The sequence below is a fragment of the Puma concolor genome, chromosome E2 (genome assembly GCF_028749965.1).
Source record: "Puma concolor isolate L17-30 chromosome E2, mPumCon1.1.hap2, whole genome shotgun sequence".
NCBI classification, from domain to species: Eukaryota; Metazoa; Chordata; class Mammalia; order Carnivora; family Felidae; genus Puma; species Puma concolor.
Window position 1 is genome coordinate 48,717,948 of NC_141681.1, and position 14,529 is coordinate 48,732,476.

The 14,529-nt window shown below is 55.7% G+C and overlaps 1 protein-coding gene across 2 annotated transcripts; it reads left to right on the top strand.

Moving 5' to 3' along the window:
• The first annotated feature begins 5 nt into the window (after positions 1-5).
• On the top strand, positions 6-11,137 carry SHKBP1 (SH3KBP1 binding protein 1). Of its 2 annotated transcripts, none has more exons than XM_086689811.1 (18): positions 6-137; positions 361-414; positions 566-611; positions 717-790; positions 1,074-1,132; positions 1,351-1,431; positions 3,708-3,869; positions 3,951-4,041; positions 4,131-4,321; positions 5,096-5,211; positions 6,028-6,115; positions 6,222-6,338; positions 7,258-7,428; positions 8,397-8,552; positions 8,925-9,021; positions 10,049-10,227; positions 10,474-10,588; positions 10,701-11,137. In XM_086689811.1, the coding sequence occupies exons 1-18, from the start codon at positions 52-54 to the stop codon at positions 10,918-10,920; spliced, it is 2,103 nt and encodes a 700-aa protein (XP_086545937.1). In that variant the 5' UTR covers positions 6-51; the 3' UTR covers positions 10,921-11,137. The 2 variants fall into 2 exon arrangements, with proteins under 2 accessions (XP_086545937.1, XP_086545938.1); XM_086689812.1 differs by having other exon boundaries at positions 10,477-10,588.
• Positions 11,138-14,529: the final 3,392 nt, after the last annotated feature.

A 14,529-nucleotide genomic window follows, 5' to 3' on the forward strand; every position in this document is an offset into this window, starting at 1 on the left:
CCGAGTGTAGACCCGGAAGCGGGTGCTGGCCGGCCGGCTCGCCCGGGGGCCATGGCAGCCGCGGCACCTGCAGCAGAAGGGGTCCCGAGTCGGGGGCCTCCGGGGGAGGTGATTCATCTGAACGTGGGAGGCAAGAGGTGAGTGTAGGAGATTCCTGAGGCCCCCACCTCGGGGACCGGTAACGGGGTGGGAGTACCGCCTCTCTCTGGGGGAATCCCTGTCCATCAAGGATTGCTCCGCCCCCTGCTGAAAGCGCGAGTGCTCGGACAGGCGCCCGGGATGGCGGTGGGGTAAGGAGCTACATTCCTTCCCTCCTTCCATCCTTCCATCCCCTACTGTGCGCTCACTTTCCCCGCTTAGGTTCAGTACCTCTCGCCAGACTCTCACCTGGATCCCAGACTCCTTCTTCTCCAGGTGATCGGGAGAGAGAGTTTGGGTCGGGTGGTGGGGGGCAGGACGAGAGAGTATGGGAAAACCTAATGCCCCACTCACCCTCCCCACCCCCCCACCCCCTTCACACACACACCCTTGCCCTTTACACCTACTCTGCATCCCCTCCCTACAGTCTTCTCAGCGGACGCATCTCTACACTGAAAGATGAGACTGGAGCTGTGAGTAGGGCAAGAGCTGAAACGGGGCAGCGGGTAGGAGGAGGGATAGGAGCCCCACTCAGCCCCTTGTTTTGTCCCATCCATCCTCTGCCCCCCTTCCCGCAGATCTTCATCGACAGGGACCCCACCGTCTTCGCCCCCATCCTCAACTTCCTGCGCACCAAAGAGTTGGACCCCAGGTTTGCATGGGAATAAAGGAACCCCACTGTCTTCAACTTCTTCCCTTCAGAATGTTCACCTAAGCTCCTTGATCATATTTAAATCGTGTCCTTAGAATTTACCCCAAACACCACACACGCACATTTTCACTGCCCATATATAACATCACTCCTTAGAGTCTTGATCCAGTCAAAATTTGCTACTTCTTGGGATTCTTTGTACAGTTTTGAAAACTTCCTCCTTAGAATTCTCCACTCACTCCCATTTCCCAGACTCTGACCCCTAGTCAATTCTACTACCCAGGGGTGTCCACGGTTCCAGCCTCCTCCACGAAGCCCAGTTCTATGGGCTCACTCCTCTGGGTAAGTGGGGCCCCATGAGCATCCTCATTGCATAGAAAACAAGCCCCAGCTCTCAAGATGCTCCCTCTTCCCCTCTCTTGAAAGAAGTTTGGGTTAGAGCCAAGAGCACTGGATTTGGTCCTGGATCTGGGGGATGGGGGTGGAGAATGAGATTGGTGAGGGGGTTAGAATCTGCCTCAGTACCCCCCAAGTCCCAGCATGGAGTTATTCTGCTTCAGTTCGACGCCTGCAGCTGCGGGAGGAGTTGGACCGATCTTCCTGTGGAAACGTTCTCTTCAACGGTTACCTGCCTCCACCAGGTGGGCACAGCTAAGGGATGGAGGGGAGGGAGGGTGGACTAAAGACTACATTTCCCATAAGGTCACAGCCCTTGCTGTGAGCCCTGTGCTTACCTGTGCTGTGAGCCCTGAGACATGATGGGAGTTTTAGCCTTATATCAGAGGCTGGACTGATGCTTGGAAAGGAAGTAGGAACTCACTTCCAGTGAGGCAGTGGGCCAGCTAGTCCCCTGAGGCTAGGATGTATGTTCTGGAGCCTGATGGGGGTTATAGTCCACATTTGATTTCCCTGTGAGGAAGCTTAGAAGAAATAAAATAAAACATTTTGCATGGAGGTGGAAATATTAAGGGGAATTATTGACCATAATCTCCATGGGACCTTAGATCAGCAACCCCACTGGCCATGGAAGATATGCTTCAGTGGTTACTGGAAACCCAGCATGGGGCTCAAACTCACAACCCGGAGATCAAGAGTCACCTACTCAGGGCCCTTGGGTGGCTCAGTCGGTGAAGCATCCGACTCTTGATTTTGACTCAAGTCATGATCTCATGGTTTGTGAGTTCAAGCCCCACATCAGGCTGGCTGCTGTCAGCATGGAGCCTGCTTTGGATCCTCTGTACCCCTCTCTGTCTGCCCCTCCTCTCCTTGCTCTCTCTCTCTCTCAAAAATAATTAAAATAAACATATATAAAATAAGAGTTGCATACCCTTCCGACTGAACTAGCCAGGCACCCCATAAAGAAGTCATTTTAAGTAGAAGCTTTAGGGGCACCTGGGTGGCTCAGTCAGTTGAGTGTCCGACTTTTTTTTTTTTTTTTTTTTTTTTTTTAAATTTTTTTTTCAACGTTTATTTATTTTGGGGACAGAGAGAGACAGAGCATGAACGGGGAAGGGGCAGAGAGAGGGAGACACAGAATGGGAAGCAGGCTCCAGGCTCTGAGCCATCAGCCCAGAGCCCGACGCGGGGCTCGAACTCACGGAGCGCGAGATCGTGACCTGGCTGAGGTCGGACACTTAACCGACTGCGCCACCCAGGCGCCCCGAGTGTCCGACTTTGACTTATGTCATGATCTTGCGGTTTGTGAGTTCGAACCCCGCGTTGGGCTCTGTGCTGACAGTGTAGAGCCTGCTTGGGATTCTTTCTCTCTCCCTCTCTCTGTTCCTCCCCAACTTGTGCTCTCTCTCTCTCTCTCAAAAAATAAATAAATAAACTTAAAAAAATAAATAGAAGCTTTCTATCACTGCCTTCATACCATAAATAAGTAAATGTGAAAACGAAACCCTGAAATAACAGTTATGATGCTACTGCCTGCCAAAGAAATTGGCTTCCATTTCTTTCTTTTCTTTTTTTAATGTTTTATTTATTTTAGAGAGAGAGAGCGAGAAGAGCGCAAGTGGGAGCCAGGGAGGGACAGAGGGGGTGAGCACCGAAGATCCCAAGCGCGCTCTGCGCTGACAGACTGTGAGATCATGACCTGAGTCACCCAGGCGCCCCTAGGTTTCCATTTCTTTTCTTTTCTTTTCTTTTCTTTTCTTTTCTTTTTTTTTTAACATTTATTTATTTTTGAGACAGACAGAGACAGAGCATGAACGGGGGAGGGTCAGAGAGAGGGAGACACAGAATCCGAAACAGGCTCCAGGCTCTGAGCTGTCAGCACAGAGCCCGACGCGGGGCTCGAACTCACGGACCGTGAGATCATGACCTGAAGTGCAGTCGGCCACTTACCCGACTGAGCCACCCAGGCGCCCCTAGGCTTCCATTTCTTTTTTTTTTTTTTTTTTTTTTTTAAATTTTTTTTTTCAAACTTTTTTCTTTATTTTTGGGACAGAGAGAGACAGAGCATGAACGGGGGAGGGGCAGAGAGAGAGGGAGACACAGAATCGGAAACAGGCTCCAGGCTCTGAGCCATCAGCCCAGAGCCCGACGCGGGGCTCGAACTCACGGACCGCGAGATCGTGACCTGGCTGAAGTCGGACGCTTAACCGACTGCGCCACCCAGGCGCCCCTAGGCTTCCATTTCTTAAAACAGAAGATTAGCAAATACTGAAAAGATAGCACTGTTATGGTAGCGCCAAACTGATTCGGCCCTTGTGATGTGCTCAAAGGAACAGAAAAGGCAGTAACTTGCTGGGTGATTTCCGTGTCCTTTCGTGCCACGTCCCCACACCACCGAGAATCTTTTCGCCGGGACACTATGCCCCCACGTGTGGGGAAGTCGGCTTCTGGCACATTTGAAGCGCTTGCTACGTGGCAATTATTACAGCTATTGTCACTCTGCTCCTTCTCCCCGCCACAGTGTTCCCAGTGAAGCGGCGGAACCGGCACAGCCTGGTGGGGCCCCAGCAGTCAGGGGGACGCCCAGCCCCTGTTCGACGGAGCAACACGATGCCCCCCAACCTGGGCAATGCAGGGCTGCTGGGCCGAGTGCTGGATGAGAGGGCCCCTCCCTCCCCATCGGGTATGTTTCTGTCTCCTGGGAGACTGGGGCAGCCAGTGGGGTCCCTGCGACCCTGCCCTGATCCCTGCTCTTCCCTCCAAGGGCCACCAGAGGAGCCGGGGATCGTGCGCCTGGTGTGTGGACACCACAACTGGATCGCTGTGGCCTATACCCAGTTTCTTGTCTGCTATAGGTGCTCAGGGAGGGTGGTGGCCAGAGGCTCAAGCCCTGTTGATGGGGAGGGCTTGCGGTGAGGGTTGATGATATCCCCCAATCCTCCAGGCTAAAAGAAGCCTCTGGCTGGCAGCTGGTGTTTTCCAGTCCCCGCCTGGACTGGCCCATCGAGCGACTGGCACTCACAGCCCGGGTGCTCGGTGGGGCTTTGGGTGAACATGATAAGATGGTGGCAGCGGCTACAGGCAGCGAGATCCTGCTGTGGGCTCTGCAGGCAGAAGGCGGGGGCTCCGAGATAGGTATGGCACCGGGACTTTTCCAGAACCTTCTGCCCTTTAGAAGAATTACGCTTCACCCTGTGGTCTGTTAGGATTCTCTTCCACCCCGTTGGAATTCTCTGGACTGTTAACCCACTCTGTAAGTTCTTACACCCATAGGGATTCTTTGCATTGTTAAGATGCTCCAACCCTTTAGAATTCCGTATCCTGTTCGAATTTCTTGGCTTGTACAAAAATCCACCCACGTCCAGAATTCCCTGCCCTGTTAGACCTCCATGCCAGGGGAATCCCAGAGCCGGCTAGAGTCTATGTTCCCATTAGACATCTCTGTTTGCTTTATTTTTTTTTTTAATGTTTAATTTATTTTTGAGAGAGAGAGAGAGAGAGTGTGTGAAGGGGGGGAGGGGCAGAGAGAGAGGGAGACAGAATCCGAAGCAGGCTCCAGGATCTGAGCGGTCAGCATAGAGCCCAATGCAGGCCTCGAACTCATAATGTGAGATCATGACCTGAGCCGAAGTTGATCGCTCAACCGACGGAGCCACCCAGGCGCCCGTCGGTTTGCCTTATTGAAAACTGCAACCATGTTAGAGTTCCACACCCTGTCAGGAATCTGGCCTGTGTAATCCTCTGTAATTCCTGCTGGAATCCTCTAGCCTATAAAGATTCTGTGGCCCCACCGAATCCGCTGGCCCTTGGAGTTCTTCCTGGCCCACTGAGCGACTGGCTTCTCCCCCAGTCCTCCTCCTTCTCCCCCAGGAAGCAGGGTCCTGGCTGAGTGCTCCTTGCCTTCTGCAGGAGTCTTCCATCTGGGGGTGCCCGTGGAGGCCTTATTCTTCGTTGGGAACCAGCTCATCGCCACGAGCCACACGGGGCGCATCGGGGTTTGGAACGCCGTCACCAAGCACTGGCAGGTCAGAGGGGTGGCCAGCCTGGCTGCCTCTTTCCCAGGTGTCCAGTCTGCACGGACCCGGGGAGGGGTTCCTTCCTGCCCCAGTCCAACTGGAGACAGCCGGAGAACGCAGCAGCGGGCCAGATCCTGGTGGGGGTGCCGGGGTGATAAAGGCCCAAGGAGGAGGAGTCAGGGAGGCCTTTCTGGAAGAGGGGCCGCTGAGCTGACAGGGAAGATGGTGGGTTTGCAAAGGAGGAGAGTGGGTTCTCCAGGCACTGGATGGGGGAGCAGGTGAGTGAAGATGCCGTAGGAGACAGACGTGCACACGTCTGTCGTTCCCTCCCAAGCCATGTGCAAAACATAAAGAAAAATATACCTACAGTATTGCTTTCTCCTGTAAAGTATGTTTGGGAGAGAGAGACAGAAAAGCAGAGAAAGGAGAGAGAGAAAGAGGGGGGGAGACAGACAAAAAGCAATAGAGGAAGTCAGAAACAGGTGTTGGAGAGAGGGAAGGGTGGGCAGAGTGAAGCCGGGACTGGAAGGTGGTGGTGCTGAAGGGATGTAGAGAGACAGACAGAAATAAATAGTAAAAGCCAGCAATATGGGGTCAAAGAGAGGCCAAGAGGCAGAAGCGCTGACCCAGAGACTTCCAGAGACAGAGAGATGCAGATGGAGATAGAACTAGAGCCGGTGAGGCTGGAGAAAAGTGGGCCTAGAAACCCCTGGTAGGTTCTGGAAGCGGGCGGGGGGGGGGGGGGGCGGAGAGCGCCCTGAGGGGTGCCGTGGAGGCGGAGGCAGGGAGGACCTCCCGGCCACAGCCAGTCCTGCCTGCCCCCAGGTCCAGGAGGTGCAGCCCATCACCAGCTACGACGCGGCGGGCTCCTTCCTCCTCCTGGGCTGTGACAACGGCTCTATCTACTACGTGGGTGAGCAGCAACTGGTACCCCGCGTGCCCGAGAACCTCCCCAGGAAGGCAGGGGGCAGGGCTGAGCACCTTGAACGAGCCCACGCTGCTCTCCCCGCCCGCCCCAGATGTGCAGAAGTTTCCCCTGCGCATGAAGGACAACGACCTCCTTGTCAGTGAGCTCTACCGGGACCCGGCAGAGGACGGAGTCACGGCCCTCAGCGTCTACCTCACCCCCAAGACCAGTAAGCTATGACCGGCTCCCTCCATCTCCCCCCCACCCGAACCCCGCTGCCAGCAGCCCCAGCCCACAGCCGCCTCCCCACCACTGTGTAGCATGACCCTGTGAGATTTACTGGGAGGAGAAAAGATTCAACTCTCACTTAGTCATTCAACAAACACCGGGCACCGCTTGTATGTAAGCTGTGGCAGGTCTCTCCAACCAGGGGCAGACTTGGCCACGAGCAGTTCGTCTTTGTGTTTCTTTTCCACCTCTGCAATGAGGACATGATGCTTCCACGCTCATAAAACAAAGAGGGTGCGTGTTTTACGGCGGACGAAACCGAGTTCTCTCACCTGGGGACAGTTTTTTTTATTTGGTTTCTTGGCTTTAAATGCAGAAAATTAGGCTAGGTTTTTTTTTTAATTATCGTTTACTTAGAAAATTATTTATTAGAGAAAGAGCGCACGCAGTCAAGCAGGAGAGGGGCACAAGGAGAGAGAAAAAAAATTTTTTTAATATTTATTTATTTCTGGGGAGGAGCAGAGAGAGGGAGGCACAGAATCTGAAGCAGGCTGCAGGCTCCAGGCTCTGAGCTGTCGGTGCAGAGCCAGACGCGGGGCTTGATCCCAGGACGGTGAGATTATGACCTGAGCCAAAGTCAGATGCTTAACCAGCTGAGCCAGCCAGGCGCCCCTCTATTTTTCTGTCTGTCCCCTCTCTTATTAGCTCCGTCTCTCTCTGCCTTACTTTCTGTCCCTGCTCCTCTCTTTCTCTGATCTCTCCCTCTGTCTCTCCCTTTCTGACATCTCACTGCCTTATTATCTCTGTCTGCCCCCTCTCTCCTTGCTTTCTGACTCTATCTCTGTCCTTCTCTTTCTCTCTGCCGTGGTTTCTGTCTCCCTGTGACCCTGTCGCTGTCTTCATCCTCGGCCCCTCACCAGGTGACAGCGGGAACTGGATCGAGATTGCCTATGGCACCAGCTCAGGGGGTGTGCGGGTCATTGTGCAGCACCCCGAGACTGTGGGCTCCGGGCCTCAGCTCTTCCAGACCTTCACCGTGCACCGCAGCCCCGTCACCAAGATCATGCTCTCGGAGAAGCACCTCATCTCAGGTGGGCCTCACCGAGCTGCCCCAACTGCCCATCTCCTCACAGGAGGATGGCCCGGAGGGGAGCATGAAACCAGGGGGTGGGACCTCCAGGGGGGGGAGGGAATTTTAACCTGGAACAGTAATTGCAGAAGTGAGAGAATAGTGTAAGGGGACCCATCTAAGCAAGAGTGAGAAATTCATCAATTCAGCAAACATTGGTTGAGCACCTACTGTGTGCCAGGCCCAGGGGATACAGTGATGGACAAGACAGGCCAAGTGCCCGCCCTCAGGGAGCTGATGTTCTGCGGGAAGGCAGATGACAAATAAATAAATCAGAATATAAGTCACCAGCAGGCAACGATGAAGACCATGAATAAAAACAAAAGTTGTGTGAGTGGCTTGAGAGTGTTGGGGTCACTGAGGAAGGGGCTTTGAGCGAAACCAAGGAAATAAGCAGTGCAGCTCGGTGGGGACAAACATTCTAGCAGAGGGAACAGGCATTGCGAGGGCTCTGAGCCAGGAGGATGATAGATGTGTCTGAGGAAGCAGAGTGGGCAAGGGAGACAGTAGGACCTTGTAAGCCATGAAGATGACTTTGTCCTTGCCCTTGACTGGGTAGGTATCATGGGAAAGAGGGTTGTGAGCAGAGGAGGGCCATGATCTGACACAGTTATTCACAGGGACTCTCTGGCTACGTGTCGGGGCAGGACAGGAGCAGGAGTCCCGGGAGGAGGCTGCTGCCATGGACAGGACCAGGGTGGGGACAGTGACAGGGTTAGATGAGATCAGGCTCTGGAACAATTTTAGAGGAAGAACCAAGAGGATTTTTGACCATTTGGGAGTTCTGGGGAAGAGCGAATTCTCTGAAAGGGAAGAATCCAGAGGGGCCCAAATCCTGACACCTTTGAAAAGGGTCATCCTGGGGCTCGGGAAGGTTGGGCCGTGGTGATGACAGCTGGCCTGACCGGCCGTTGCCCCTGTGCTCCTCAGTCTGTGCCGACAACAACCACGTGCGCACGTGGTCCGTGACTCGCTTCCGGGGCATGATTTCCACCCAGCCCGGCTCCACCCCACTCGCTTCCTTCAAGATCCTGGCACTGGAGTCGGCCGACGGGCATGGTGGCTGCAGCGCTGGCAATGACATTGGTGCCTACTAGCCCCTGGTCCCCCATCCCATGCACCCTGCCTGACCCCCATTGGCCTCCACTGGCTCCTTCCCTGACCCCCTGTAGACCTCTCCTGACCCACCCAGCTGACCTGGCTGCCACCTGACCCCTGTCAATCTCCATTTACTCCCAGCTACCCCCGTTGAATTCTGTTACCCCGTTGATTCCTGCTGACCGCCACCTGACCCGGGACCCCCACCCCACAGCCCCGAGCTCCACTGACTGACCCTCAGCCCTCTCTGACCCCGCCCAATTCCGGAAAGCTGGGGATGGGGACAAGGGGGCAGAGCCTTAGGGTCTGGAGTCCCAGGGAGCCCAGCTGGCCCTGACTCCCCCCACCATCCTGGCCCAGGCCCCTACGGCGAGCGGGACGACCAGCAAGTGTTCATTCAGAAGGTGGTGCCAACCGCCAGCCAGCTCTTTGTGCGTCTTTCATCCACTGGCCAGCGGTGAGGACCGTCCCATCGAATGGGGAGGGTGGTCGGGGAGAGGGCAGGACACCAGCTGGGTCACGGAGGCCAAAAGGGGGTCCTAGCCAAGGAACGCCTGAAGGAGCAAAGGCTGGGAGGGGGCACGAGGCCTGGTCCTGGGTTTGGGGGCTGGAGGAATTCAAGGTGTGACGTGTGTGGGTAGCGGTGAGGCTGGGGAAGCCCCAGGTGCCTGTGCCGGACCTCACGCAGGTCACTCGGCGTGGTCAGAGCCCGGGATCGGGGCAGGAGGCACAGGTGGGGGGTGCCGGGGACAGGGGGAGGGGCACGGGCAGCTGTAGGAGCCCAGAGGAGGTGCTTGCTCCAGTCTCGGGAGGGGGCCTGTGAGGGTTTTCGTGAGGACCTTGGAGATAAACAGCAATGAGCAGAAGAAAGGGGGGGCAGGAGTGCGCCAGGCCGAAGGAACAGCGTGGGTGAAGGCTGGGAATGGACAGCCAGTGAGGTGCACGTGGTCTGGGGGCCGGACCTCCGTACAGGCTGCTGAGGGGCACGGAGGAGCTGAGATTGGCCTGGGCTGCTGGGGAGCCGTGACCACCATGGGGGTTGGACTGGAGGTAGGACAGGAGTCCGAGAGTCCAGGGAAGAGGCTGGGACAGGTGGGGACAGGAGCCGGCAGGGCTTGACCAGGGCCAGACAGGAGGGGAGGAGGGGGCCCTGGAGGCTGAAGGGATGGGGCAGGGGGTTGGAAGCTGGTGATAGGAGGGGAGGGAGGCCCCCAGGATGACAAGCCTTCTCTGAGTCAGGAACCACCAGGGAGAGCAGCAGATTTGGGGGAGAATCCCCATGGGGACGTGGGGCGATGCTGGACAGGAGCCATCCCAGAGGCCGCTGCACCCCGAGAGTACATGGGGGAAGGGGAAAGAAGCCCGGGGTGGTGGTTGGAGAGGCAGCGACTAAAGCCATAATGGTGGGGACTGTGGCCCGGGAAGGGGTGTACAGGTGAGGAGAGGGACCGGGGCCAGGGTGACCCCTCTCCCTTCCATCTCAGGGTGTGCTCGGTGCGCTCGGTGGACGGCTCCCCCACCACCGCCTTCACGGTGCTCGAGTGTGAGGGCTCCCGGCGGCTCGGCTCTCGGCCCCGGCGCTACCTGCTCACCGGCCAGGCCAATGGCAGCCTGGCCATGTGGGACCTGACCACCGCCATGGACGGCCTCGGCCAGGCCCCTGGTACTCCCTATACCTGGCCTCCATGCCGGCCCCTGTCCACAACCTCCTTTGCCAGTCTCCCTCCCCAGGCTCTTGCCCTCTGACCCCTTTCCTCTGCCTTTGAACCCCAGCTTGCCCTCACTTTTCCACCCTCTCGTAGCTTCTGACCCCTAGCCTTTGACCTCTGCGTTTTTCCTCCTATCCTGACCTCAAGCCTTGCGTGTGACCTTTGTCCCTTGCCCAGTGGCCCCTGTCTTGCCCCCCCAGCAGGTGGGCTGACCGAGGAAGAGCTGATGGAGCAGCTGGAGCAATGTGAGCTGGCGCCGCTGGCTTCCTCTCGGAGCTCTCTCCCCAGCCCCTCCCCTCGCACCTCTCTCACCAGGTAGACTGAACTCCACTTTCCCTTCTGTGCAATGGGGGAGGGGCGGGGGAGGTGGGGGGAGTTGCCTCCCTGCCCATGATGACCCTCACTGACCCTCATCACCGCCCCCCAGTCTCCACTCAGCCTCCCTGTCTGGCCGTCTTGGGAGCCTGAGCCCCCCCCAGGCTGAGGCCCGGCGCCGCGGGGGAGGCAGCTTCGTGGAACGCTGCCAGGAGCTGGTGCGGAGTGGGCCAGAGTCCCGACGGCCCCCGACACCAGCGCCCCGGCCCTCCACGGGTCTCGGGGCTCCCCTTGCACCCCCGAAGGTGAAGCTCAATGAGACTTCCTTCTGAACACAGCTGCCATGGTGCCTTTGGATACCCAGGTCCTGGGCGGGGGACGGGGTGGGGTGGGGTGGCAGGGCTCAGGTGCCTCCCTGCTTCCTGTCAGAGCCCTGGGTTCAGGGCCAGGGCTTCCTTGGAATGGTCGTTGTTACTAGGCCCCCACCGCCCCCCCCCCACCTTTTCTGGAGCCAAAGTCCCCCTCCCCTAATAAAGTTGTCACTGCCAACACCTTGCTGACATTCTTAGAGGGTTTGGGGACCCCCAGGGAAAGGGTGGGAGAGATGTGAGGACCAGCCAGATGTCTGGCTGTAGATTTAGGAACATCTGTCTCTCTTGGTTTAAGCAAAGAAGGGGAATGTAATGGTTTACATCTGGCTTCAGGCATAGTTGGATCCAGGGATTCAGATACTCGTCCAGAACGTCTTTCCATCTGTTTGGTTTTGCTCTCCTCTGGGATGCATCATACTCAGGTTTTCCCCTCTCGGTGCCAAGATGACTCCAGGTACCTCCTTAGCAACTTGTTTTTTTTCTAGCAACAGCAACAAATCACACGACTGATTCTTATTGACTTGAATTTAGTCAGGCGGCCATCCCTGAACCAGCCACTATGGCCGGTGTGATGGAGGCCTTCCACGGTTCCAGGGGTCATGTGCCCTCACAGGCCAGGAGGTTGACAGATTGGAGGAGGAGTTCCTGAAAGGTGAATCGGGGTACTGTTACCACAAGCAAGGACGACTGGCCACAGGTCAACAGAAACACAGATGTCAGCTATGTGATTGCCACATCCTGAACATTTGTACCCTAAGCATCGCCATCACAAACACCTTTCCCACATCCCTTTCCTGCCCATGCCAGAGAGGTTATGAGGGACAGGTTCAGCTCACTCTAGCTTAATATCCTTGAGATTTTCCCCCAAATAATACCTGTTCCCATGGCAACTTCTCAGGAAAGATTTGTGCATCTTTTCCTTGAGCCAACGAAGAGGAAAGAAAGTGGGGCAGACTGGGAACAAGGATTTTAGAATATGCTGATTTCCCTTGAAAAGGGAAATTAGTTCTGGAATGCCAGAGTTTCTGTAACATAGTGGAGAAGGGTCCAGAGTGTTAGGGAATCTAGAACACAGGGATATTCTAGAGTGCTAGCAGATGAACAATATTAGGATCCCCCCACCCTGCATTTCAGAGAATCCACACAACAGAAGTTGCTTGACCAAAGGACCTGGAAGTCAATGGTTCTAGAACAGGGGAGTGTTGTAGAATGCCTATGATTCTACACTTGCATGCCAGAGATTTGGAGATGCTGAGAATTATAGGAAACAGCAATGTGGAGTACTAGAAAATCTAGAGCATAGGGTATTCTGGAATGTCAGCTCTTCTGGATCGCTAGAGGGTTTGTTTGCATTCCAAGAAACCCATAATGGCAAGGGCCTCTGGATTGTCAGGGGATCTAGAACATGAACAGAGATGAATGATTCAAAAACATGAGTGTTTTGGAATACCTGTGAACCTCAAACTTTAGAAATATTTTTACATGCCAAGGCATTCAGAACCCTAGGGAATGTTTTAATGTTAGAAAGTATAGAACATAGGAGGAGGGGTTGTGAATTCAGGGAATCTAGAATGTGGGATGTTTTATAATGCTCACAGATCTAGAATACTGAGATAGTTTTTCCTTGCCAGGGAATCTGGTACACGTTGTGTTTCTGGATTGCTGGTGATTCTAGAACTGAGAGAGAAAATGTAAGAAAATCTGGAACACTAAAGAGATTTGTCTGTCTGTTAACACCAGGGATAAAACCCAGCGTGTGAGCACACGATGGGAGGAAGCTTCTGGAATGCCACAGCACCAGAACTCCGGGATTCTGAAGGGTTGAGAGCAGATCAGGATCCAAGGGATGACATAGAAACGACCCCGGGAGATAATGGCACTGATGGGGAAGGATTGGGAGCTGGGGACTCCAAATTCAGGGGGGATGGGAAGCCAACGCCATCCCCGGAAGTTGTAGTGGTGAGCCAGAGGCTGTTGCCTAGCAACGAGCATTGAAGATGCCCCGGATCCCAGGCAGAAGGGAGAAATTTCAGCAGCGCCCCCAGCAAATGCTCCAGCCATAGGGTAGGAGGTGAGGAGGAGGGCAACGGAGGGGGGCATGGGGGGCCAGGACATGCTGTCCTGCAGGGCCATGTTAACAGGGATTGTGGGGGCTTCCCCAAAACAGGGACACGGAACACATTCAGTGGGCAGTCAGGCACTCCCTCATCATGCTAAGACAGCCCACGAATGTCCCTGAGTGTCATCGTTACTGCTCTAAGGGGCTGCGTGCCCCTGGATGGTGGGCGGGCCTGGATTTCTGGGTGTCCGTGTGGGATTGAGGTGTGGATTGCTGTAGGTGGCAGTAACAGTGTGAGCGGGGCTATGTGAGTTACCCGGTGCTCACTGTAACAGGGGAGGGTGAAAGGGTCGCCCCTCCACTGGAAGGAGCAGGAATGGGGGATGAGGACAAAGCTGGATGGGTTGATGTTCCCAGCCTAGGGTGGGCCCTCTGATCAGGGAAGGTGGCCTAGTATCCTGTGTGGGTGGAGCCTGTGATCCACTGGGGGCGGAGCTAGCGATCCAGAACTGGAAACTAAAAGGCTCAAAAACCGCCTGGAGGGATGGGGCCTGGAACCTCGGAGGCGGGGCAAATATGAAAGGGGTGGGGCTTGGGATCCTGAGCATGGGGCTGCACCGGAATTCGCTATGGGAAGGGCAGTGGCCTTAAATTCAGACGGGAAGGGGGCAAGTAGGGAGTCGGGGTCGGAAACTCAGGGGGCGGTGCCTTTGGGAGAAGAGAGGCGGGGCAAATTTCGAGGGGGGGAAAAGGGTGGGGCGTTGAGTTTAAAATGAAGTAAAGGGGCTGGGCTTGTGACCTACCGAGATGGGAAACCATAAGCAAAGCTTGGAGCCTGGACCTCCCTAAAGAGAGGGCAGATAGGGCCTAAGGCCCTCTGAGGCTTGGGGTCCCCAGAAAGGGAGGGGACTAGAATTCTCTAAAGAGAGAGTCTGTAATTCTGGCAGTGGGAGGGGTGCTGTTGGGAATCTTTAAAGGTTCAGGATAGGGAAGGGGAGTCTGGTACCCCCTAGGGGCAGCTGCGGAGAGGGGTGTAAGGAGCAGAACAGTTCTCTAGGAGCCCCTTGGAAGCCAAGTCTGTGGGTCAGGGGCAGAGTCTCGGTCCTGTGATGGACAGAGGCTACAACCTTCCGAGGAACAAGATTCTGCTTGTTGGACCCGGAACCCCAGCAGCACAGGGCCTTGAGAAGGTGAAACCCTTTGGGAAGGTGCAGGGTGGGCCTGGGGCCACAGAGCGGTCGGACCTGGGGCCTACTGCAGGATTAGCACTGCCCCCCACCCAGAATCCTGAGCCTCTAGTGTGAGAAGTGGACACCTATGGGGGCTTCCAGCGTTTACACCAGTCAGGGAGCAAATTCTGATCAAATTCTCCCACTACTGTGAGCGAAGGATGAGGCCTGAGTCTAATTTAAGGGACTGCCCACTGCCTATGCGTCCCTCCCAACCGTGGTGGCAGTGGGGGGGGGGGGTCCCAGCACCTCCGCTCTTGGGCTCTCCTTCACAAGTTGGTA

Coding starts and splice junctions, on each gene's coding strand:
- SHKBP1 (XM_086689811.1), top strand. CDS start 52: ATGGCAGCCGCGGCACCTGCAGCAGAAGGGGTCCCGAGTCGGGGGCCT. Junction 1,133..1,350: donor CTATGGGCTCACTCCTCTGG/GTAAGTGGGGCC, acceptor ATTCTGCTTCAG/TTCGACGCCTGCAGCTGCGG. Junction 9,022..10,048: donor CTTTCATCCACTGGCCAGCG/GTGAGGACCGTC, acceptor CTTCCATCTCAG/GGTGTGCTCGGTGCGCTCGG.